This window comes from Prunus mume, linkage group LG2, assembly GCF_029339155.1.
Source record: "Prunus mume cultivar Tortuosa linkage group LG2, ASM2933915v1, whole genome shotgun sequence".
Lineage (NCBI taxonomy): Eukaryota > Viridiplantae > Streptophyta > Magnoliopsida > Rosales > Rosaceae > Prunus > Prunus mume.
Genome location: NC_142699.1, coordinates 11230535 through 11256976, shown reverse-complemented (window position 1 = coordinate 11256976; position 26442 = coordinate 11230535). Strand labels below are relative to the sequence as shown.

The window sequence follows — 26442 nt, the reverse complement described above, 5'->3', positions numbered from 1 at the left end:
GTGACGGTCAAACTAGTATAGCACAGTGACTATCACCTATAAGTTATAACCTATTTTTTTGATAAAATAATATTCTAAATTATTATAATGTTCTTACTTGGCCAGCCCACATCTGCGTATTTTCGTTTTACTTTAAAAGGAAAATAAAAATTAAAAGAAAAAAATCCCACACACCCGCGCTTTTGGACCGACAAAAGGAGCAGAATCCGCGTAAGAATGACTCTATGGTGGTACGGTACGGGTCTTACTGCTCTGGCGCATGGAAGTTTCTCGAATTGTTGTACTTTACTCAATCTATAACTTCGTGGATTATCATTGAAATTTGACAACGTAGAAGAAAGAGAGAGAAACTACATTTGATTGATTGTTTCCTAGCCAGAACAGAACAGGTCTTGTTTGCTTCTTCCTCGCTCCACACACACAACACAACACAGAGAGAGAAAGAGAGAGAATGTCCGGAGGGATCGCGCGCGGTCGTCTCGCCGAGGAGCGAAAAGCCTGGCGTAAGAATCACCCCCATGTCCGTACTTACAACCATCACCTAATTTTCCATTTTTATTCTTATCAAATTATTTTAAAATTTCAATTTCAACGCCTTACCCTTTTTTTATGCTTTAAAATTAGGGCTTTGTGGCGAAGCCAGAGACTGGTCCAGATGGCGCCATCAATTTGATGATCTGGCAGTGCATCATCCCTGGCAAGAGCTCTGTGAGTCCTCTTCTTCTATTTCCTCTGAGAATTTTGCAGGACAATCAAAGATATAGCTAAAGTTGGGGCCTTTTGAGATTTTAATTTAGAATTTGTTGTGTTACATTAGATCAGGTTTCAAATTTTATGGGTTTTCTGATACGTATGATCAAAGCCGTCAGAGATTTTATTCTACTTATTCTAGTAGAGTATCTGAAAACTATATAAGAGGGTCTAATAATAATTGAATGAATACTGGAGGTGGGAGGAGTGTTAATTTAATTATAGCAACTTATTGAACACATTCTACCGAAGATAAGTTCACATCTTTTGCTTCATAGAGACTGACGTTGGGAAAGTTTATTTTCATAATAGTGGTTACTGGTTGCTGGTGTAACATTCATATCAGAAATTTTCTTAATATCTTTTTTATTTTTGTTTTTTGTTTTGGTATTGATCTTGTTGCTATTGCAGACTGATTGGGAAGGTGGCTACTTTCCACTTACACTTCACTTCAGTGAGGATTACCCCAGCAAGCCCCCCAAGTGCAAGTTCCCACAGGGTTTTTTCCACCCCAATGTCTATCCTTCTGGAACTGTTTGCCTTTCGATTCTCAACGAGGACAGTGTAAGTAATCAGCACTGCTCTAACCAGTCGATGGAGATTGTGGTAGTTGGTGAATTCATTTTAGTGTGAAACATATTTTTCAGGGGTGGAGGCCAGCCATTACAGTGAAGCAAATCCTAGTAGGCATTCAGGATTTGCTAGATCAACCCAACCCTGCTGATCCAGCACAAACTGATGGTTATCAGCTCTTCATCCAGGTTTATACTTCACATTGAATTCTAGTTGCCGCTTATTCTCTGTTGTGACAGCTTGTGAAACTTGACCTATGTTTGAGCAATTTGATCCCAATGTGCAGGAACCGGCTGAGTACAAGCGAAGAGTGCGGCAGCAGGCAAAGCAATATCCACCTGTTCTTTGATGTGTGCTTTTACTATATATGATTATCCACTCATTGATTAGTTCAAGAAATTCATGCCCACCGCTCTCTGCAAGACTTGATCAACCTTATAAGTGGGTTCTCAGTTGACTTGCAATTTGCAAATATCACTTGATAGTTTTTTTAATATAAATATTTATGGTCGTTGCTGTTTTGGCAGTGGACGTGCTGCCATCGTATGTAGCATGGTTATTCCTCATTGTAATATGTGAAAGAACAAAAAAAATTCGTGGACAGTTGAAGCTCTTATGCACCTTAAAACTTCAAAACTCAGTTTTTGATGTAGCGATGATATTGACTAATGTCCTTCTGATGATTGTTTATTGTTGCCATTGTTATTTGGAAAATCATATTCGGCGGAGTTTTCGAATCAGAACAGGGGGAATGGGTTTGTGGCCTCTTTCTGTGAGCAAAGATTGGAATGGAATGCATAATGCGATCCAATTCCTTTGAATGCGTAATGCAATCCAATTCCTTTGAATGTCATTCATTTGAATAAGAAAACAGAGGGATTTTCACTTTGCTGTTTAGGTAGATTTACCTTAAGAAAGCACAAGTTGAGTGTCATATGTGCCATGAGTGTATGCTATGATCTCACTTCTTGAAGAAGACTCGGCAAGAAGCCCAAATTACTGTTACAATTGGAGCACACCAGTTTTTAATTTTATTTTATAAAATCGATAGTAACTACTCTTATTATTTTATACAATCGATAGTAACTACTCTAATGTAGAGGAGAGAATAACGAACTTGAATGGATCACATCTGCCCTTGGTCAACTGACATAAATCAATCTGGCCTTAGTCAACTGACTTGATCAACAGAAATGGGATTTGGACTTTTTATTCATACTCTTTTCTAGAGAAATTTTATTGGTCCTGTTTCATAAAATTCATTTCTTTTGTTTCTTTCCCCACTTCTGTCAACCTCATTCATCAAATTGTCAGCTACGTTGCAGCAAGTCTACAATGCACTCCAAGCCCCACCTCCTTCCTATCTCATGTCCTTTCTCTCACTTGCACATTTTTTATTTTATCGAATTCTCTCACTCGCACTTTTGTCGAGCATTTGAACATCCTTAAGAATCATCAGGCATCCATTTCAACCCCCTGTCAATGTCACTAAATTTGCACGTAGTCTGCCATGATTTCTTTAATTTTGTTTCTGTCTTGTGGGCAAGTTGATCTTACAATCAATGAGTATGCAACCCAACATGTAAATTCCTGTCAGGGTTTAGGAATCGAGCTGACTGGTTTTGCAGAAAGCATGGCAATGTCAATGTGAAACTTTTTTATTATCAAGCAAATTCCAACCATTGATTGATGTACAAGTGATTGCCAATGAATATCATGTGGCTTCTGTAATACAATCCAAGGCGTATCAAAGCTCAGTTACAACTTGAATAAAAGATTGAGTTTTGGAATATATTATATATACAAAGGGGAAGAAAAGAAAATGTTCTCCTGCAGAAAGCAAAAAGATACAGAACAACAAAATCCAAAGGAGAGAAAAAAATAATAAGATTTTCGGTGTATGAACCTATTTCTATCTATATATTTTCATGACGAGCAAGCTAACGCAGAATCTACAGATGTAAATCACAGACAGGACAGCAAATCCATCTCGCTCCCACAAGCATTGCATATAGCCGATTGCCAAAATCAGAGGAAAAAATCTATCCTTGCTGATACTTCTGGCACTGGTTAGTGATATTTGTATGTATATATCTTTGTTTCTATGATACTATGTGTGGGGATCTACCACAACTCTCCAGGACAATCTCAAATAAATCAGCCTCAGATTCCTCATCAAACTCCAGTTCATGGTTTGCAGCACTTGGGTTTTGGCTGCCTTTGGTTGTACATCTGTTGAGCCACTGAGAGTCAATTCTTTCCATTGAGAAGAGCTCCATGCTGTCTTCATAAAAAGCAGCAGCTGAGGATCTCACAAGAGGGCCAACAAAGCAAGGATTGGGTGTCCTTTGGGCATTGGCTGGTGCATACTTGAAGACACTTTGTCCCAAATTGACCAAGACTGTCATGTCAGTGTTTGCTGCAAGAATTGGATAGAGGGGAGTGCTAAATTCCTCTGACTTGCAATGGATCACATGGACCAGCTCTGATTCTACAGTGAAGTATACTTTCTTTTGTCTAGGATCAAACCCACACCCAATAACTTTGTCTGTTCTTCCCCATGTTGCTTTTTCTGATTCAAAGACAAGTTTAATCCCTGAAAGAAAAAGAACCCATGTTAAAAGTAATTGTAATGTTCATAAAAATAGGAGTAAACTACACCTACTAATATTCTACCTTTTATTTTTTTGGTTAAAAGTTTTATCAACAACTCCAAACCTACTTCAGATACAACCAAGGATGGCACCATGCACTGGGTCCATACTAACATTAATTTCCATTATAATCCATGACATCCTGCTGTGCTGTCAGAGATTCTTTAGGTGAGAGATTTATTTCATTTTGGTGGTTTGCCACTCTCTCTTTTGTTTCTTTTTGGGCCAAAATAAACCCAAAACTAGAAAACTATCATACTCAGCTGTCCAGAGACAATGCACATTGCAAAGAACACAGTGTCATCTGTTCATCATCATCATCTTGGGTAAAATTCAATGCAAGAGATAAGGGAAATTTAAATTACCATCAAGATGGACTGAACCATTGGAGCCGAATCCGATGCTTCCGGGGTAGCTGCCTGGAAGTTTGAGAGGAAGAGAGCCTCCTACAGTGAGCCCAACTGACAACAAAATAGCCTCACCTTTGCCATGATTATGATGATCCTCTTTAACACTAAGCTTCAATTCCTCAATTCTGCTGATTCTTTGACTGCTAGTGACATGAACCAAAGAATCTGAACCTGGGTTTTCTTCTTTAGTCTCTTGAATGAGTTTAGTCTTCTCACCTTCCTTCACCTTCCCATTTGACTCGCTCAATTCATCCCCACGAGAATACAAAATTGTGATCTCAAAATAAGTTTCTTGCGGGAAAGAGTTGTTTCCCAAGGCAGGGCCTGGCAAAGGCAGAGCTGTCCTGATCACAGAGGCAGCAGCCGTAGAATTAGAACTGCCTAAATTCAACACCTTTTTCAACCCAGAATTTAGCCTAATCTTCTGCATGAAATCAGCTGAACCTTGACACACTTCCCAGCTTATCTCCGGCTCTGTCTCCCTTATTCTCTGATCACCAACCGCGCACAAACCCAAAAGCCTTGATTTTGTTGAAGGGGATGACATGAAACTTGTGAAAGCGAATCGAGACCATCCATTTTCTACAGCATCAGTGATGGACGTTGGATGATTAGCCCAACTAAACAGAGGCTTCCCTGAAACCCCACGTCGATAGTAATCGTTTCCTGTTGGTCTCTTGCTTTCTAAACCAGCTGGCTGATGATGATGAAGCTTTGCAATCCCAGCTTGCAAGCCCTCAGGTCTAGTATTTTCCGTTCTGCCACCAACACTTTGTCTATTTTTCCTGTAACAATTCCATCGCCATGAAACGAGACCAACAATGACTGCAACAATTGGTATGCACACCAGCACCACCACACCATGTACCAATCCAAACATCTTTTGAATCTCCACCCAAATGGGCTAATCAAAGTTATGTTCTTTTTTGTGAAACGAATCAAAAAATGAAAAGAAAAGGCAAAGGTTGGTTCTGATAAGAGCAGAGAAATTACAAGGAGAAACCCAGAAAGGCAGGCGTGGACTAGGACTGGTTCAAGAAAGGCAGGAAGGAAGAGGGTGGTCTAAGACTCTAAGCAAACAAAACAGAGGCACATGATAATAAGAAGAAAGAGAAAACATTAAAACATGGCAATGGCAATGGCAAAGGCAAATTGTGGCATGGCACATCTTATGTGAGTCCTGTCCTGATAGATGGGCTCAACGTTTTTCAAGGGCAGAGACTTTTAATTTCTTTAATTAATTTATGAGAACCGACAGTCTTTCGTCATTAAAAAAAAAACGCGTTGATTTTTTATTCATTATGGTTTTTCTTTTTTTTACTCAAAAGAGGTAGAGACAGAGGGATGCTTAAGAATCAGGATATGTTTTGTGTTTTTATTTGGCATGCACTTCTAGAAAGCCAAAAGGTCAAAAAATAAAAAAAAAAAATTACTGAGAGGGTAAATATTCTTTTCTTTTGGGCTATTTTTTTCTTGTCTGGTATTCGGATAATGAGAGGGGACATTGAGAGGTTTTGGGTGCATGCATGATGCAGGGATGGGGGATGTTAAAATAAAATAAAATTACAAAAAGGTGAAAGAAACTGCAGAATTTTATAGCAGTTGGTAGTTACTTGTCGAATGGCAGTTAGTTTCATTTTGCTACCTTTATGCTTATGGGAGCTAAGTATGCTTATCCGCAAAATGAAAAGTCAGTAAGTCATCTTAAAAAGGCTTCAACCACAATGCCAAAAGGTGATTTGAGATTACAAGAACAGACAGAGGCCGTAAGATCAGGGATATAGGTGAAGGTAATCTATGGAAATCAAACCTTTTTTTCTTTGTTACAGTGATTGGACTCAAAAATATGGTAGGTCTCAATTTTCATGAAATATTTTTCCATGGTTGGATTATGTAGTACTATCTACTCTGTTTTGGAACCAAATCCACTCATTAATTTCCTTTCTACCTTAGGAGATACACTATATGGGAAAAGGGATGACAAGAAATGAACTTTTACTCCGCATTTGAATAAGAGAAATGAATTTACGGGTAAATATTTATAAATTTCACATCCAAACGTAAAGTTATAATATAGTTTATTTGTCTCATTTGGGTTTTATCTAGCTAGTGTTTTGGTCAAGCATACTGGTACTGGGTGGAATAGATGGTGGTGGTGCATTCAACATGCATAGCACTAAACTGTATTTATAGTAGTGACCCTCCTTCCTTTCTTTCTTTAATGGTGGTCAACTAAATATATTCATGGAGATAACCCTAATTCTTCCATTCAAAACCACTAAAACTTTTATGTGCAATGTCGATGGCACACTACTACACTAGTACATCATCAGCTGCCCACTTACTACCATATTTTATTATAATTGTCTCAAAAGGGACGTTTGAAAATTCAAACCAAAATCCTTGCTTTGATCTTGATGTGGTGAGGTGACTCTAACAGCTGCTGCTGCCATTCCAAGCCAAAAGGAAGAGATTCAAGTTTTAAGGATGAAAGCTAAAGTGAAAGTTAGTAACATGCAAAGCTTCTAACTAAAGACTTAAAAAAACTTTTCTTGATATATATTTGCTTGGTACTAAACAGGATTTTATCTTTACTTACTATAAAACCAAGCTTTGGGGTCTACATAATTAAGTATTGGGACCGTACTAGCTAATTTCATTATTCAGGTATGTTAATGCAAACCGGGATTGGTAGCTACTCAACTACAGAAGACCCACCAAAGTTGTTCACTTAATTCCTTATCATTCATCGGCAAAATTTAAATAAGAGACATAATAAATAATTAGTTATCATCTTGTGACTAATCATCTCAATTATATTATATAATTGCCTTGCTTTTGGGGGCTGGTAATCGTTGAGGATAAAGACTGTATTAATAATAATTCTGAAGAAAACTGCCATGAATCAAGGAGGAAATAATCAAGGATATCCTTACTGCCCGTAGAACAATCTTGAAGGACTCACCAAATTATACATATTCGAGTCTATAATTTTATAATAAATCTTTATTTGGATGACAAAACTTACTATTGGGATATAGCTCAGTTGGTTGAGTTCTTTCATTTCCACTCATGTGGACAGAGATTCGAAACCTCAAGACACCCCATGATTATTTGTATATAAACCCCCCCTTCGCTATCACTTGTACTAAGAGAAATTACAAAAACCCATGTTCAAAATAAGTTCTGTATAAACCATTTAAACACATAAAATAAAGTAATTTGTGATGGAAAGATTGTTATGGACGATATGAAGCAATTCTCTCTTCTTCTTCTTTTCTGAGCTTGAAAATGGCAAAAGAACCTTTCAAAAAAGGAAAAGAGAAAGTGTATACTGATAAAGAGCAAGAAAAAGAATGAAAGCCACCATTGAGGATAATGACCTGAAAATAGTAAAGCCTTTTCATGGCACAACATTTCCAAGCAAAACCATCTAAGTAAGAGCTCATCCATTTCATTTGTCTCTCTTCTCACAGACAGAGTTGCCACTAGCTATGATTGGCTAGGGTTTCTTAGGAGGATAATCTAGGACTCGGGAAACCAAACCAAATGACATTCCACTAGACGTCAAAACTACATCATCATATAATGAGTAAACATTTTTAGCAAAAACCACTAGATTCATGATCAATGAGTAAAAGGGAAATTGTCGACAACTACTATAATTTGTCAGTCAATAAATAGGATTAATGTTAAGAAAATTGAGTTAAAAAGCGAAATTTTTCGAACGCATTTCGTCTTAAAGAATTGTACAATGCTAAATGAAATTTCAAATATGAGTGTATAAAGGAGTTCAATTCAGCCATCTAATCATAACGTTTTTATTTATTAAACGGCTATTAAGGAATCCTTCACTATAAACCCTCGTTATAACACATCACTATTAGCCTCACGGTTAACATTGGCAACTAAGAAAGCCCATTTCATATAACTGTGCGCTTAATTTTTCAGACTAAAATTGTCAAGAAGGCCCATTGTTGAAATCCCAATGGATCAATTCGGATATACCCATGTAATATCCCAAACGGATAACAGAGTTGCAGAAAGCAACCAAAATAACCAAGCAACAAGACGAAGGCGCGCTCTCACTTACAGTGACAGAGTGACCGCCATAAATGAACCATGAACCTCCTCTGCAACCCAATACACACCTTCCCCTATAAACCCTTCCCTCTAATTTCCCTCCATTCCTCCCGCTCTCCTTCTTCAACTCAAAACGCTCGTTTCAACCCCAACCCATCACCACCTTAAGCATAAGGACTCGGAGCTATGTTGCTATCAAGGCAGCAGCAAACTCCGAAATTGACATGGTGCAGAACAAGCAAGGCATATACACGCCGAAGCAGAAGAAGGTGGTGATCTTATGGGACTTGGACAACAAACCCCCTCGCGGGCCGCCGTACCAGGCAGCAATGGCCCTGAAACAGGTGGCCCAGCGCTTCGGTGAGGTCGTAGAGTCGTCAGCGTACGCCAACCGTCACGCGTTCGATCATTTGCCTCAGTGGGTCATCGAACAACGCCGCGAGCGCAAACAATTAGACATATTGGAGCGCAAGGGTTTAGTCGTTCCTTCTGAGCCTTACATTTGTGGAGTATGTGGTCGAAAGTGCAAGTCCAATTTGGATTTGAAAAAGCACTTCAAGCAGCTGCACGAGAGGGAGAGACAGAAGAAGCTGAATCGAATGAGGTCTCTGAAAGGGAAGAAACGGCAGCGTTTTAAGGAGAGGTTTGTATCTGGGAACCACAAGTACAATGAGGCTGCGAGGTCTTTGATCAAGCCCAAGGTCGGGTATGGGTTGGCCTCGGAGTTAAGAAGAGCGGGTGTTTTTGTGAAGACTGTGGAGGACAAGCCTCAGGCTGCTGATTGGGCATTGAAGAGGCAAATGCAGCATTCTATGAGCCGTGGGATTGACTGGTTGTTCTTGGTTTCGGACGATTCAGATTTTTCGGAGATGTTGAGGAAGGCTAGAGAGGCCAACTTGGGGACTGTGGTGGTGGGGGATTTTGACGGAGCTTTGGGAAGGCACGCGGATGTTTGGATGCCTTGGATTGGGGTCGAAAATGGGGAGGTTTCAGAGAAGGATTTGGTACCCAAAAGGAGGAGAAGTGAGTTCTTTGATGAGGATGATGATGATAAGGGTGATGGGTTGTTTTCGCATTCAGTTTTCGATGGTGGCAGTGAATTGGACAATGTGGTTGATGAACTTGTTGTTACTAGGTCCCCGTCTAGTGGAATGAGGATTTCGGCGTTTTCGGAAGGGGAATTGGAAGAAGGAGATTGGGTGGAAGACGATAGGGATAGTGGAGATAGTGAGGACTATTTGCTGGATAGTGAGGATGAGGAAGATGGATTTTTTTGATATGGCAAACTTAGTTGGTTGTTGGATCAGGCATGTGATTGAACTGATACTTTGAGGCCATTTTGATTCAATTGTGGCACTGGTTTAGTTTTTTTCTGAGGTTGAGCAAATATGCATTGGGGGTGTATAGGAATATACAAGGAGATGAGGAAGGAATGGCTATTCTAATTGGTTATTCATGGCAAGGATGCACTTGGTTTTTTTCACCATGTAAAGTGTTTATAGTTTCTCCATTTAAGAATTCACAGGATATGTATGGCCAGAATTTCCTTCTTCATCATACACAATTTGAAGGTTCCAAATTTCTTTCGTTTACATTTCCTTTAGCTTAGTATGAAATGAATACTACTGCTTATGGTTCTGCCCTAACAATTAGTAATCCACTAACTAAATTCTATCACAATTAGCTATCTATGTTTATTATAACATTGCATTTCTTTTGTTGTTTGAGCTTTTGAATCATGCTTATTCTTAGACATGCCATTTTGTGGGTTATGTATACGTAGAAATATACAATTGCAATAGATGGTTGATCAGTTGCATTTTACCAACTGCAGGCATTTCCATTTCCCCTCAATCCCAAAGGTTTTTTTTTTTTTTCACTGAAGTTTCTTTTGCTAATTAGATAAAGATAAATATTGTTGGGATGATGTTGTCAAATGCTTTGTATGTACAGGTTTCAAATGTTGTTCCTTCTCCATATCTGGAATCACTTGGAAGTACATACATACAATTGTTGTAATAACTAAAACCTGGAATTATTATAATTTTGCTGGGACAGAAATTGGATACCTAATCACATTACGCTTTGATAGATCGTATACTTTGTAAGAGCCTACATGCATATACAACAATTACTTTCTCTTCGTAGAAGCTTCACTCAACATTATAGATTGAAAGACCCTACATCTATATAGTTTGAGTTTTAACTTGTTTTTGTTGTTAGGGGCAACTCTAGTGTAGCAGCCAAATGGCATTTCTATATTTCAAGTATGAAATTTTGATACTGATATGCAAACACTGATAGTTCCTTCCTACAATTTGGTTCACCCAGCATTAATTGTGTGGTGTGCCAAAACAATGTCATGGAATTCTATCATCATGAAGGCTTGGTGATCGTAGATAGGCGCAACGGGCGCCAATGTTGGGGTTGCAGTTGGCTTTCTATGAATCTTCTTTACAGGTATTCATCATTCCTGAGTAGCAGAAGGCCTTATCAGCCTGGTGGAGGTTTCTGGCCATATAAGCTTCTGGTTCCTAATACAGAGGTCAGATGAGTTAATCAGCAATTTATTTGGAACAAGCGTAAAGATTTTCGATACTATAGTTTGTGTTGTAAATTGACTCTGTAATTAGTAGCCATTTCATTTGGAATAATAATAATACAAAGGTCATGCTCCCCATGAACGCATAAACTCTTTGGCGCAAATGTGCATTTTTTTGTTAATTTTGTTAGTGATTGAATGTTAGAATAGTTGTAAGTATGATTATGATATGCTTAAATGACACGCAAGATATTCCTGTCCATGACAGAAACTGATATGCAGGCAGAGACAACCTGAAGAAACCCCAACGAGACAACAACTATTACAATCATTTACTTATTATTTAAATAATATTTTATGGTGTTTTCATGTTATTATTGTTTTGTGAAGGAAGGCAATATCCCTTGTTTTTTTCCCATTAGTTTCTTTGCTGCCGACTGAAGTCTGAATCCCCCGAGTTGGCGAGCCCCACGTCCCACTATATATACAATCTCTCTCAAATAAAAAATAAATAAAAAGTAGGCAAACTTGTCCACGTCGCCCGATGAGTTTCATTTCTAAATGCCAACAACTTGTCGACAGCCAAAAAAATAGAATTTAAAATAAGAAGAAGATTGTAAAAAATAACATATGCGTCTTGATGTCCATTTAGGCCAAAGCTTAAACTTGAAGTTTTCCATGTTTCTCGTCGTTTGCTCTGCTTTTCCAACCACCAAAACGAAAGCGATAATGAATGAATGGATGGATGCAAGGAAATGAAATGTCATTTCATCTTATAAAATTAACTTCGGCATCCCATGGAACCTCGTCCTCCGTTGGTTGTATGGCGGGTGTCCAAGAAAAAACATCGTCCCATGTCCCATGGGCCATGATATCTTTATATTTAATTTGTTTTTTTTCCTAATGACACAATAATCCAATTTTGTTCTCAGCTGGTGGTGGGGCACTTGCGTATGGCCCATTTCAACGGTTAAGATTCGTCGCACTCTATGGGCTTCTACAATAGGGCCTAGAACAACCCAAACAAAATATTTATTTATTTATTTATTAAAATCTTTTATTTTTTAAGAAGACTTTTTAATATATATATATATGGCATAGTCTAAATTATATGGAGAGATAAGTTTTTTGCACACACTATCAATAAGTTATAGAAATTCGAATCTGAAATCACTATTCTGCAAGTTAAGACTATTTTCTAATTGACTAGATCCCCTTTGCTTTTCGAGAAAACTTCAGTATCTAAAACTTGAAATAAAAATAAATAAAAAGGAGGTCTACAGGTTGGAATTTGGCAAAGCGTCGTGGTGCCTTCTCCAACTCCAAATATGAGATATGAATGAGCGACAGAGAATACCTCATTCCACTGCTGTTCGATTATATTTTATTGTTTTATTTGGTAAGGCGGTGCCATTGCACCCCAAACCTTTTTCATGGCGTTGAAGTCAATATTCAATTTGACCACCCAGCAATAATTATCCACAAACCCACTGCACAGCTGACACGTATCTAAAAATCATTTCTTTTCAGGTGGCCCCTGCCATTAGCTAGCCTATAATATTATAAAACAAATTTTTGTGGAGGCAGTATTTTGGAAATTAAAAAAAAAGGAATTTTAATAATCCATCAATTATCATTAATACAGGAAACATTACCATATAAAAAACAAGTGACAGGTCTTCGGGGGAAATAACTTGAACCGAACTGATTTTATAGTTATCAACTCTATCTTTTTCCTATTTTCTACAATTCCACTTGTTGATGTTGCCATCTGTCTATGTCCATCACCGACCTCTATGCCCACCTCTTTCATGGTCCTGATTGTTACTTTTAATCGCAAGTGGCAACAAACAAGTTGAAAAAGGAAAAAACATAAAGCAAAACCAAGCGTGAAGAAAAAAGAACAAGGATCTTTTAGCCTTCATAAAAATAAAAATAAAAACAGTAATTTTTAGTTAAAAGTAGTTAAGGGTATTTATCTCTGCATCTTGAGGTTTTAAGTTCGATTTCTCATTCTCTCAATATCGATTCTAAATAAAAGAACCGTGCGAAGACATAGAAAGCTTGTTAAGATATAGTATGTTCACTCCTTTACATCCGAGTTCAATCTTATTTCCGTATATTAGATAGAGTAATTAGAATATAAAAAAAGAGTGAAGAAGAAAAAGCTTTTTTTAAAACTTATGTTAGATGCCAATGGGCCAAAAGTGACTTTTGCCTAAAAAAAGAGTTTAAAAAATTTGATAGAAATTGAGAATTGTTCTTGAATTACTTTAAATTGAAATCTTTAAGGAAAAAAATTGACAAAATTAAAACGAAAAGGATCAAAATAGTAAAAATAATAAACTACCAAGACTAAAAGAGACTTTTTAAAAAGTGAAAAAAAAAAAAAATAGTGAAGAAGAAAGATACAAAAACAACATGAGTATGGCCCAGTTATTTAAGTTTGACAAACAAAACCTGAGCTCACAAAATAATGTAAATTTGTAATTTGGGCTAAGTGGATTGCGTACAAGAGGTGTAAACATCCATCCACGTCGGCTCTCACATGCCCACAAAACCGCTTACGTGGGCCCCAGTTTTGCATAAAAATAAACTACAAAATGGCTTTTCGTACTCACTAAAGGAGAAACAGAAGAGAAAAACGATAGGAGAAAGACGAGAGAGAAGATGGTATAAAACGTAGCGTTTTAGACAGAGAGCTGAGTGAGAAGGGGAGAGAGAGAGAGAGAGAGAAGGGGTGGGAGCTGATGGAATATGTCGGCCATTTTTGGATTTATCTTCAAGATACATCAACGTGGCGGCCGTGCCCGGACGACAGACTAGCAGCCAAGTACGAAACTAATCTATCTTTATGCCCAGTATCTGTTTGTATATATTTCCCTGTGAATATAATATAACCTTTGCTCTCAGGAATTGCAAGTGTTTTCTGATTATTTTTATTTGGTTTTTTTCGTTTTTGTGTTTTGGGATTATTTAGTTAGTTTCTAAAGCATCCACAACAACAAGAACATCAGCAGATTAAAAGGGTTTTGATTAATATTAGGTAGCTTCTAACTTTTCTCGGGATGGAAGGAGAATATTGTTGTTCTTCATCTTCTTCGTCTTCAACAACCACAACAACAAGCATAGAGAAGCGCAAGCAGAGGCAAAACCAGCAGCAACAGCAACAAGTAGGAGGCAACCATGATCATCGTCATCAAGAAAAGCAATACAGAGGGATAAGGATGAGGAAGTGGGGGAAGTGGGTGGCTGAGATTAGAGAACCCAACAAGAGGTCTCGAATCTGGCTTGGTTCTTACACGACGCCGGTTGCCGCAGCCCGAGCATACGACACCGCCGTTTTCTACCTCAGAGGCCCTTCTGCGCGCCTCAACTTCCCGGAACTTGTGTTCCAAGAAGACGGCCAGCAGCTACACGACATGTCGGCCGCTTCGATACGAAAGAAGGCTACGGAGGTTGGGGCAAAGGTCGACGCCGTCGAAACTGCTCACCGCTCACCAATATCGCAGTCGAAAACGACGTCGAGCCTGGTGAATTCCCAGAAGCCTGATTTAAATAAGTATCCCGACCCAGAAAACTCTGATGAAAATTAATTGAAAAAAGGAGGTCTTTAGAGAGATATGAGGCTGATCGATCACCAACTGTTTATATTATTTTCTTAATTTCTAGCTCTCTTTTTTTTCTTTTTTCTTTTGAGTTTTTATATTTATATATTTATATTCATGATCTTAGTTGATCATCACTAAGCTAGTCTACGTGTGAAATAAGTGAAAATATAGAGAAAATAGAGAGACGAGAAAGGTATTTTTGGGTCTGTTCAGAGAACAGAATCAAAAGGGTTCTGTTTGATTGGTATAGTTTCTCTCTCTCTTCAATTGTAACATCAACAACAAACCAGCTGAAGAGCAAAAGTTCTTAGTTACTGGTCATCAAGGATGACAAGGAGTTCAAATTCATTTCAGTATTTGCTTTCTTGAATTTTTCCACTCTTGATTTTTATGGTTTGCGCAATCAAGTTATTTTGATATGTTATCTTACCCATAAGACAACGTGGTGTTACTGTCTTTTGATATGTCCTCTTACCCAGGAGACAACGTGGTGATACTGTCACACGCCATAATTTTTCGTTCTCATTTGGGTTTAGAGAAGAAATTTGTTAGGTGTGGATACGGTGGCTAGGCCTAGAAGGTCATTGGCTTGATGCTAGCGCAGCTTGCTTTGCTAGGGCAATTGGGGTTTGGGGCCCCCCCAAATTTTACCAAGAGAAACAAAACAGAGAGAAAGAAAGCAACATTGGTGTGGCCTACGTTTGGTTACAGTGCTGGTACGATCTTGTTGAGTTGCCAAACAAAAAACACAAGTAGATAAGGAGATAAGGAGGAGTTGGGGCACCAAGAAGAAGAGCTGCTTGGTGATGACGTGCTTGTGGTGTGAAGTATGATGAAGGAGAAAGCAAGATGGTCCTCCTCAATCAAATAGGTTGTCCCTGTCATTAGACTCACACACTCCATATTTTGGTGGAAGCTTACGACACTTTTTTTTTTTTTTTTTCCTGATGATGATGATGGATGATGGACGGTGGACGGTGAGCCCTTTCTTTTTTTCTTGTTTTGTATTAGAGGTGATTAATGAATAATTAGTAATATATTAATCTTGGGCTGTGGTCTGTATGGAGACCAAATTAAAACCGAGTTTATGATACGTGTGGGACGATTCTATTTTCTCTTTTGGTGCCAAAATCTGCGGCTGCCCAACTGTCTTGTAATCAAAATTTGACTTTGTCTCTTTGTTTTAATTTCTTATTGGAATAAAATTGATCTACGGTATTTATGGATCTTGCAGGGCTTGTTATAGTTTCCCTTCATCTTGATTATAAATCTGCTTAGATTGTCGATTAAATCGTACTTACAATATTAAACCTTAAATATAAATCTCATGAAGCGTATGACTTCCAAGAAATCTTCGTAACCTTCAACATTCTTTCTTTGTAGTTAACATATGACTTATTAAAATCAAAGTTCACTAGTTTTTTAATCCACAGATGCTTTTATGGCTAATTATCCATTGGCGGTGGGATGTCTTAGTCAAAAGATTTGACAGAAATATTACTATCAAAAGTTCATGAGCTCTAAACTAGCGTAATTTTCGCTTCAAGTAACCCGATGAAGTGGTGGGGAAATTTTCATATTATATCGTCGAATTCTCAATCTAAATTATTGATTAGATGAATTATTGTCTTAACACGTAATGTTAGATTGGCGGGGCATGTAAAATTACCAAAAATTAGTTCCTGCAAGAATATTTTTAAACTGGTAAGGCCAAGTTCTGCTTAAACCTGATTATATATAGTATGTCTTTAAGCCTATGTCTTTTATAATATCTTATCTTTCCTTCTCCATTCGAAATGCCTCACCACATAACTTGACTTTATAGAAAAGGAGCATTTCGGTGGCGTGTGTAGCCAGATGACAGGGTCTCCTTTACAGATAAACATGCACTTTTTGATTCATAAAACCACATTTCTATATAGAAAAGCTCAGTTTGCTTCTCAATCAAAACAACACCACTGTGTCCAAAACAAATATCTTTAAAACCATGACAGAATGATTTAAGAATATCTTCAAACCCTAATCACTCTGGAATTTCTGGTTTATTAACTCAAGACATGAACCTTGCTTCACAAGTAAAAGCCAAATCCAATCGAATCCCAAAGATATTGAGATCTTTTGTTAGATGAAGTACTTCAGCTATGTGGCAAAAAGAAGATGGTGCTTTCCCACCAACAAAAGCTAAGACTAAGAGAGGATCATATAATTTTTATTTTTATTTTTATTTTTATTTTTTTTGGGTAACAAAGAGGGCTAAGAGGATCATATAATAATATTCATTTGGCCTTCAACAAGTCTAGACTTGTCCGAAGTCCAAACAAAAGCTCACAGCCTTATGTCCAATCCAATCCAAGGATTAAGTGATTGAGAGATAAGTGTGTTTCCTATCTGTGGTGTTGGATATCATTTTTAACTGTCACAAGGAAAAGTGAAAAAGAAAGCTGCAAGTTGCAATTTATTCAAAAATGTTGCAGTCAAAATATAGCCTCCTCATCACCTGAAATATACAAAGGGCCAGTTTTTGAGCATTGACTCTTTTTTTTATTTATTTAAATAAAATGTCACAGCAACCCATTCCTCACAATAATGCAAGCTACCAAGCTACAAGACAGAAGTTAAGAAGCAGCAGAAAGATCTGAATACAGAAAATGACCCCCAAGAGAGTGACAGAAACTTAGTGCCAAACCTTGAACACACTAGAACTCGAAAGAATCAGCATATGCCTGTTCCTATCAACTTCTCCTTAACATCCAAGGCAATCAATACACAACAAACTGACAAAACCAAGTATAAGGACACACCATCTGTTTGAGGTATTTTCATCTTCAAGATTTCATGGTGGAGCTTTGCCCAAGAGCGGTTCAAAATTCCATGGGTGCATGAAAACATTAATTACTTACAAGGACTTTTCTATAAGAAAGGACCATTTTTTGATTTATGCGTGTCATCCTTGCGTAGGGACCATGCTAATCTTTTTTGTATCGTTCCAATTTTATTAGAAGTACCTGGAGGGAACTTCTATAAGATAATATTAAACGGGCCCTAAAGAAGTAAAGATGAAAATGGCAAAAAAAAAAAAAAAAAAAGATGGTGGAAAGCAATTAGCCATTGGCTGTGAACTGATGAGCAGTGTCCACGGCAGAATCAGAATATCATATAAATTCGGTGTTGTTTTTTCTTTTTTTTGAAGCCTCAATTGTTGTTTGCCACTCAAATGTGTGTCCGGATAGATAGTGGATGGTGAATCAAAGAATCCTAAGACAAGACAAGGCACCTTGTCATCCTAGCTGACCAAATTTTGTGAATTTACAGAAAACTTTGACATGATCTTTAAATCACGGAGAGCCAAGCCATTATTTTATTTCATGTTCAACATATAAAACGGAAAAATCAAGATTATCGTGGAAATATTAGCTAGGGTGCACATGATTCAATTCAATTCAATTCAATTCCCAAAAGTAAAATGCAGAAACAATGCATGTGTGCCATAATTTATAGTAGCAGTCAATGTACCGTACGTAACAAATTTAAACACCATGAATTTGTCTACAGCCAACAAAATTAGACTATGAAATATATATATACCATAAACCGATCATCATCACACGGCTCTAGTTCACGTGTTGGTTGAATGAAAAGCATTAGATACCATTAAATTATTACAGCAAAAAATAAATAAATAATTGAAAACGGGTGTAGGCCTGGAGGCTATCGACCCAACAAAACAACTGAGAATATTTGATGCCCAAATGAACTCCAACACCGTATCCAACATTCAAGTATTTCATGATTTGGGCCTTGCATTGGTTCTTCATTAATTCCATCTTAAGACAAGTCCTTGCAAACCTCAACATACTGTATGCCTACTACTGTAACTAAACGAAGTTTCTTATGGAAAAGACTATTGCTGGTGCAAGTGAGCAGCTCCATTCATGCGAAATTCATTCAACTAATGGACGAGGGGCACGTGGCATTTGTAGGGCGCCTAATTGGACATTGATTTCAGACGCTTTAAGAAAAGAGTGTGACAGCTGCACAGTCGCGTATGGAGTCTCCAAGGAGAAGAAGAAGATGACAGAGAAAGAGACTTTTTACAAGACACAGAGAGAGAGAGAGAGAGAGCTGTCAAAATATTAACTCTTCGAGAGTTTGTGCAAAACACCAACACCGCAAAGCTAGCAGAGAAAAAGAAAGAGAAAGAAAGAGAGGTTAAAAAACAAACCCGATGGAAGAAAAAGAAAAAGGGAGAGGGAAAAAAAGAATATATGAAGAAAAGTTTGTACAGTGAGGATCTTTCAGTGCCATCAATTCAATTAATTGTGTTTGGACTGTCATCCATTTACTTCTCCCTCCCCCATACAAAACTCACTTTCCCTACACATTTGCACCCACTTTCCCTTACATGGCACGACCGTTCTCACCATGCGATCATGTTCTTCATCCCACCCCCCTCAACTTTCTTTCTTCTTTCTCTCTTGAGATAAAAATTTATATAATATATATATATATATATTGAAAAAGATAAAGGAGTATGCAAAAGAAACACTGCAGATCCATAAAGTCATGAGCTCAGTGTGTATAAAGATGCCCCATCTAAATCTAGTTGGGAATATATTTCAATCCCAACAATGATGGCTTCTCCAATTCTCACTTTATTTGGCATAATAAAGATAGAGAGAGAGAGTGGAAGGTTTAGTCAGTGACATTTGCATCGATCACAACAATCCCTTTCCATCAATTTCCAAGTTAAAAAGGCTTCCAACCCTAGATGAGGAATAGAAAATCTAAAAGTCATTAAGCACAAAAGTAGCTGACACATGACCTTTATCTATCACTACTCTACAACTCCATGTACATATAATTTGAAGATAACAAAGATAAAAAAAAAGGAAAGGGTATAAACAAAAAACATGTCGCAATAACTAGTTAGTAATGCCTTCCTCTAAAGGTTAAGGGAAATAGTCTACGAGTGCATGACAAGCTTACTGATACATATTGATGTATATGCACTAATGTATAAATAGCTATCAACTGTTGATGCATTCGTTCGTCACAACCCTTTGATAGAAGAGTCAAAATAGGGAGGAAAGAGTTTTGATTTTAAAGCTACAGTTTGGTTTTTAGTGTGAGAGTAGAGGGAGTGAGAAATAAACAAGAGATTGATGGGAGTTGAATGTGGTCCATTGACACGTGCAAATGATGGCATTGTCTTGGCTAATGATGGATTCCCACCGCTTCTTCCACTGCGTGGGTTCCCACTCCTATCATGGCACCCAACTTCATCACCCCAATTTGTTTGCATCTCCTCTTTTTCTTTGACCGACAAAATAACCCTTCAAATCAAATTATTTATATGAATCTTGTGCTACTTAATTAATTAGCAAAGTCATCATCCTCTTCCTATTCCTATGGCCATCTGATCTGATCTCTGATCTGATCAGTATATGTTTTCATGAATTGGGATGTCCGCAGATAATAATAATAATAATAATAATAATAGTAATAATGCTTGATTGGATGTGACATTTTTGGCCAATATCAATGAGCATCATGCATCCTGCTGGCCCTTCATTTGGTAATTCAAAGAAAAGCTTTCGAGATAGTCGTTAAAAATAAGGCCAATCGTTTGTATGTTGGGAAACATTATCTCTGCAATGTGTTCAATTTCTTTGCTTCTTCAAACGTAAGGCCCACAAATAATTCAAATTATTAGCTTGACAAGTTTGAAGGGGAAATGTCCTAATCCTGTGTTAACTAATTGCTTAGCTTAAAATATCTGCAGCAGGAGGGTAAAATTAAAAAGGTCTAATGAGTGGTCCTTGTTACTTGCATGCATGTAATTATCTAAAGTAACCTTAAAAATAGTAATTTTTGGTTTTATGGATCGACATAGAACGGGTTAGGTGCAGAATGATGGACACCTACCTAAGTAGGAAGTAGGAGCAGATTTATGTTAAGTGAGGAAATTATTTATGCTGTCGTGATTGAAGGGAGCTGATAGGATGTAATGATACAAGAAATTTATATATATTTATGCTTACGTGTGACTCATGTGTAGCTAATAGCCATTAGCTATTAGATTATTAGCTCATAATCTTTTAATTAATTTCAACGATGGTATGATTATCGCACGCATATACGTCAAAGTAGAATGACAAGTGTCCAATGAAATTACAAGTAATTGGTCACCTCACCTTTCAAAAACGATCTTCCACTTGTGGGAGTATCCAATTTTCATTTTTCACCATGCAAAAGTACACGCAAACTTACCTCTTCTGTCACTCTTATTTTAGCCACCACATAGTACAAGTAAATATTCCTACCTTGCTTACATAATTCAATTTTGTTTTCATCAAATCAAAGACGAGAGGGTCAAGAGGGTCAGGCTCACTGTCCCCTGATAAGGGCTAATTACAACTAGTCCCTAAATAAATCTTTTTTTTTAATTTTTTTTTTTTTTTTTAAAAACCCAGTACATCTTGATTTTTCACATAACTTACTAATTATAGTCAGTACTGCCAAAATATTTTCAAGGTAATGCCATTCCAGATTGCTAATGTATCATTAAAGATAAAGTCATTCAATCATATATATTATATTGATGTTGATTATAATATTATACTTAAACATGAATCTTTCCACCCGTCCCATGTATATCGGATGGTACACCTTAAACAGGGTGTTTGCTTTCATGCAGCGGGATATTACTTTTTGCTATCCCTTACCAATAATACGCGAGATAACTTTTCCACATGCTATAGTATTATTGATCGGAAATAGTAAAACAATGATATTTTCGTTGCAAGTAAGTTTTTCTGCTTAAACAATTCCATTTTTTATTATCTACCTAGAAACACTTCCATAAAAAGAAATACGATTTCTTGAGCAATTATATTGTCTTTGTTGTATCTGAAGGAATCTAAGCTATCTTAATCCTAACATATGTATATATCTGGCAATTTCTACCTAGCACGACTTTGAGGAGCGATAAGAAATTTAATAATAAAACAATTAGTTCATGTAATGAAACTGTCGTATGTTGGAGAATGGCTAAAGTGCAGATTTGGTTGAGATTTGTTGTCCATGTTAAAGTCCACCACGAGTTCACAACAACGAAATTAGCTGGTCCGCAAACTAAACCGAACATGTGGTAGCTTAAAGTTTTTTTGATAATCTTGTAGTAACTATTAAAGTTAATTTGTCCATATTTATAACCCAGAAACAAAATGTCACACGTATAGATAAAGCACAGTAAAACAAGTGTTGCATTACTCACAGGAAATGTGAATGTGAACGTTAAAACTACAGAAATTTCATGCTGTTTTGAGTTTTGCAGTTAAATTTTGTTTCAGTTTTAGTGTTGCTTTTGAATTGCACATAATGATGCAGCTTTTGGCAAATAGAAGCTGGGTAATTACCATAAGGGGGAAATCAGCTTAACTAATTCCCTCCAAGCTGATTCATCCAAGACTTTTACTTCAAATTTTTTATAAAAAAAAAAAAACAGAAAGAAAATTCTTCACATATAATCTAATTAAGGTTGGGAGATAAGGGAAGAGTGTCACATCATGCAACCGATCTTGGCACATGAACCCTAATTTATAGGGGATTAAGAAAGATTTTGTCGACATCGGTGCATAAAATTAAGATAATATTATTTGTCATGCCTCATTGTGATTGCCTTTAATTTCAATTATATATATCCACATTCACATTTGGTATTGTTTCTAATACCAGCTTAGCTTAAGGGTACGAACTGACTTTTACTAACCTAATTCCGTGAACAATAGTGTTTTTTTGTTTTCGTTTTTGTTTTTTTATGAACAAGAGTTAAATATTCTCTGCAGTTGTTGTGCTTTTGCAGAGCAGTGACACTGACACAGTTCATGGTAAATCTTTTTTCTGGAGAAAAATGGCTTCCACGACGTACGCGTGTTGTTCCAAATCCGCATAATTAAAGCACTGCAAATTATGTCTCTGAAGCATATTCATTCATACAAGAAAGAAACTAGATTTCATTCACAAACTCCGTACTTTTTGGGCCCTCATGCAACATCAAATTAATGGAACTTCGTCTCAACCGCATGCACACGCAGGTGTCTGTGATCATGATTCTTGACTGTACACGTGTAATGTGTTCCTAGTTGAATCAAGTATATCTCTGCCCAATCGACCACACGTGTAATGCTCAATTACCTACTCTCCAACAATTAACTGTGTGCCTGATTGACCGCAGTAATTAACTAGACCCCCCCTGCTTGTAAAGCCAGTTAATCAATTTTACCCTAAACTCATCATTCTATGCTGGACTGGGAATTTTATAGTTCATCACACATCCATGCGTTTATAAAATCGTATATACACATATATATATATATACTTAAGATATATATCATAAGAGAGGTCTATGCGTAAAAAGTATAAGTTATTGGTTAATCCGGCAACCGAACCCTTATGTATAGAGATACTTAATCTTCTAGATATTGTTCTTTCATCAATAAAATTTTATCGCTTTGATTATTAAAAACAAATCGTATAGATATATAAATATATTTATACAGGAAATGTTGCTCCCTCCTATTGGCTTTGGCGGTGTCAAGGTATTGGCAAACAAAAATTGAATTTGGGCAGAAAGTGGGGGTGGGAACTTGTGAGGGTTTTTTTATTTATACAATTTGGGAAAATGGAACTACGTACAGTTCCCAAAAGAAAGAGCCAGAAGGATATATTGGCTATTTGGCTGTGGCTTGGCATGCAGTGAGTCAGATAGGGATAAGATAAGTTAGGTTGGAGTTGTGTGTAAGTTTTTTCAACGTTGTATACGACTAAAAGAGTGAAAATTAAGACTTAGATACGACGGCATTCATTCATATTGAGTTCAGTTGTTTTGGTTATATTTGTTTATATGATATGTCGTATCTTGAAATTTGAAAAGCAAAGGGCATGCAAATGGCAAAAGGGCAAATGGCAAAAAGGCAAAGGCTAGTTCCCATTTTCAAGTTTTGGGATTGGAGGAATCTTTTTTCTTTATATTATTATTCTCCTCCCTCTTATGAGCCCCCTCGCTTTATAGTGAAAAAAAGCTGGAGAGAGAGCCAAAGAGGCCACCGAAAAGCATGGACACCTTATCATGAAAGCAAGAAAAAAACGACCCGATTTGACGGGCCAACCCAAACGCACATACACAGCTTAGCTACACACCCACACGCTCATAGCTAGCTAACCCTTCACATACTCATACTCTCATCTCTCATACATATTGTTGCTTTGCTTGCCCTATTAATTATTGTCTCTCTCTCTTTCTCTCTCTGCTCTCTCTTTTTCATATTTTTTTAGTGTGGAAAATCCCAAGTCAACCGCACCTCATCATTTGGTCTCGCTTGTTCCAAGCACCACCTCATTTCCCACTTTGTCACCTTTAATTCTCTGATATCATGAGCTTCTGTGTCTGTGTTCGGCCCTCCCTATATAATTGCTGCTTTACCTCTATCATTCAGCCCACCACCACCCACCACATATGGGAATAAGCAGCATGAAGGTGCACCAGTTCGCACGTGGACTCTGGGAACACGAACCCTCCCTCACTCTTGGCTGCACCAAACGCCTACGCCCTCTCGCTCCCAAACTGGCCAACACCACCGCAGGCGACACCACTACCACTGCCCTTGCTCCTTTCGACCTCAAGAGCTTCATCAGACCTGAAAGTGGCCCTAGAAAACTAGGATCCTCTGATCATCAGGAGAAGAAAGATTCCCCCCACCCCCAGGTATGCTAAATTTTTCTTGCAAGCATACAGTACTTCCATGTCCACAACACTTATAACCAAACATCTAATTGTCGTACTGTAAATTTGGCGAACGCATTTGAACAATTATCAATACTTTTGATATATAGTCTGACAACATAGTACATCTCTCTAACGTTAATACTTATAATTATAACATGTGTCAAGTACGATGGACATTATTAAACAAAAAATATAAATGGTTTCAAAGAATAATTATTAAGAAGAAGTGTTGACGGTGCAGGTAGAGACGCACCCAGGAGGGACGCGTTGGAACCCAACGCAAGAACAGATAGGAATACTAGAAATGCTGTATAGGGGAGGCATGCGCACTCCTAATGCACAGCAGATAGAACAAATAACAGCTCAGCTTGGCAAGTACGGCAAGATAGAAGGCAAGAATGTGTTTTACTGGTTCCAAAACCACAAAGCACGCGAGAGGCAGAAGCAAAAACGCAACAGCCTCGGCCTCAGCCATTCTCCCAGAACACCAACTCCTGTAATTACCAACGTAAGTTACACTATACTTAGCTACAAAGTTAAGCCGGTTTTCTTCTTCTTTTACTTGGTTTTTTTTTTTGTTTCTAAATTTTGTACATATATTTTTGTTGCAGCTGGGAGAAGTAGTAGGGGAAAGAGAGGAAGATAGTCCGTACAAGAGAAAGTGTAGGAGCTGGGGATTTGATTGCTCTGTAGAAGATAGTGTAGTTTGTAAGGCGGACGAAGTCGTGGAGGGAGGTAGAGGTAGAACTTTGGAGCTCTTCCCATTACATCCGGAAGGGAGATGAGAGGAGAGATGATCATGGATCGATGTGCTTACTTTGACATTATATCATGTGCTTTCCTTTAGGTTTAATTCCTTCTTCTTTTTCTTATTGGTTTCGGGAAAGAAGAAAGGCAAGCAAGTGTCTCTTTGTACTGATCTATCTCTCTCCCTCTCTAGATCTATGCTACCACTAGATGCCTTTTGGAGCCAAAAGGGTTTGTCAATTGTCACTAAGTGCTCTTTATTTCAAGCTCTCTTTCTCTATCTCTGGCGATGGTGGGTGTCACTGTTTTGACCACAGGGACTTGAAATGTTGAATCGAAGCTTTTTTAGGTTAAAAGTGCGCGGGAAGCTAGATATGGACACTGAAGTCCACGCACCTTCTTCTTCTTCTTTTTTAACCTACTAAGAAGACTATCAACACTTCGTTTTGATCTTGCATTTCAAAATTGGAAAAGAGAAACGTCCTCTAGCGCCAATGTCAAAAAATTATAATGTTATAAAATTCGCCACTTATATGACTTTCACATAAAGTACCCTATCATTATCATTGCTTATTACGAGAGACGTGCGTTACTACTGGTTTTTCATCATTGCTTTCCCTTTTTCTTTTAAGTTTTTTAAAACTCCTTGCTAGTGGAATTTGATGGGATCATGGTCATTAGCTAAACTGTAGTCTGTGAGATTAAACGGACACGCATTAAGTACACGGATGTTAGGATTTCGAACTCAAAACTTTTCTTGAAGAGTCCTTTACATGAATGCTAATTTTAAACTCGTAGTTAATTAGGTTCTTAAAATCGATATTAATTATTATGGAGTTCGAGGACCACATCCAAACATTCATGGCAGGTGATGATAGTAATCAATCGTACGTTCCCAATCCTAGAATGAAAGTTTGTCTTATGCATGCATGCAACAGCTTTTGAATACATATGGTGGAGGGAGAGCTAATTAGATATATATTAATTGCAACTGATTAACTATAATACAATCGAGTAGATTACCTTAGATGTCCGCTAACACAATATATTGCAACTGGTTTGTACAACTATACGCAAGATCTTGATGGGCCATGCATATATTATGGCAATCATGGCAATTCCCACAAGTTGACTCTGCCAATCAACCTTTTTTTCGGTGTACCAATAAACTTTGTTTATGCATGCATCAAAAGAGTATAAGAAGGGGCCTGGTCTATCAAAATCCCAAACTTCAAAAAAGAAGGCCTATATTGGTCAACAAGACGCCCAAGTTTTCCAGACATGA

General features: G+C 37.5%; 4 protein-coding genes, 1 non-coding gene and 1 pseudogene across 7 annotated transcripts; 4 read left to right on the top strand and 2 right to left on the bottom strand.

The window, feature by feature from the left end:
• The first annotated feature begins 168 nt into the window (after positions 1–168).
• LOC103320362 (SUMO-conjugating enzyme SCE1-like) lies at positions 169–1977 on the top strand. The gene is made up of 5 exons (XM_008222035.3): positions 169–520; positions 625–708; positions 1162–1314; positions 1398–1511; positions 1610–1977. Exons 1-5 carry the CDS (start codon positions 452–454, stop codon positions 1670–1672), a joined length of 483 nt encoding a protein of 160 aa, XP_008220257.2. The 5' UTR covers positions 169–451; the 3' UTR covers positions 1673–1977.
• Positions 1978–3068: 1091 nt separating this feature from the next.
• Positions 3069–5604, bottom strand: LOC103320361 (uncharacterized). Its single transcript, XM_008222034.3, has 2 exons — positions 4343–5604; positions 3069–3919 (listed from the first exon to the last, which is right to left on the bottom strand). The coding sequence occupies exons 1-2, from the start codon at positions 5265–5267 to the stop codon at positions 3426–3428; spliced, it is 1419 nt and encodes a 472-aa protein (XP_008220256.2). The 5' UTR covers positions 5268–5604; the 3' UTR covers positions 3069–3425.
• Positions 5605–8409: 2805 nt separating this feature from the next.
• On the top strand, positions 8410–11162 carry LOC103320360 (C2H2-like zinc finger protein). Its single transcript, XM_089044940.1, is given in 3 exon segments — positions 8410–8588; positions 8591–10041; positions 10802–11162. Coding segments are annotated over 2 exon segments (1236 nt in total). The 5' UTR covers positions 8410–8509; the 3' UTR covers positions 9748–10041; positions 10802–11162.
• Positions 11163–13649: 2487 nt separating this feature from the next.
• Positions 13650–14993, top strand: LOC103320446 (ethylene-responsive transcription factor ERF011 pseudogene; annotated as a pseudogene). Of its 2 annotated transcripts, none has more exons than XR_016123782.1 (2): positions 13650–13845; positions 14059–14993. The product of XR_016123782.1 is annotated as an ethylene-responsive transcription factor ERF011 pseudogene, transcript variant X2 (transcript). The 2 variants fall into 2 exon arrangements; XR_016123781.1 differs by having other exon boundaries at positions 13652–13845; positions 13993–14993.
• A 2542-nt stretch (positions 14994–17535) lies between these two features.
• LOC148919613 (U6 spliceosomal RNA) lies at positions 17536–17639 on the bottom strand. Its single transcript, XR_016124863.1, has one exon. It is a non-coding gene; the product is annotated as a U6 spliceosomal RNA (small nuclear RNA).
• Positions 17640–24034: 6395 nt separating this feature from the next.
• On the top strand, positions 24035–25437 carry LOC103320359 (WUSCHEL-related homeobox 4). Its single transcript, XM_008222031.3, has 3 exons — positions 24035–24389; positions 24652–24918; positions 25022–25437. Exons 1-3 carry the CDS (start codon positions 24141–24143, stop codon positions 25193–25195), a joined length of 690 nt encoding a protein of 229 aa, XP_008220253.1. The 5' UTR covers positions 24035–24140; the 3' UTR covers positions 25196–25437.
• Positions 25438–26442: the final 1005 nt, after the last annotated feature.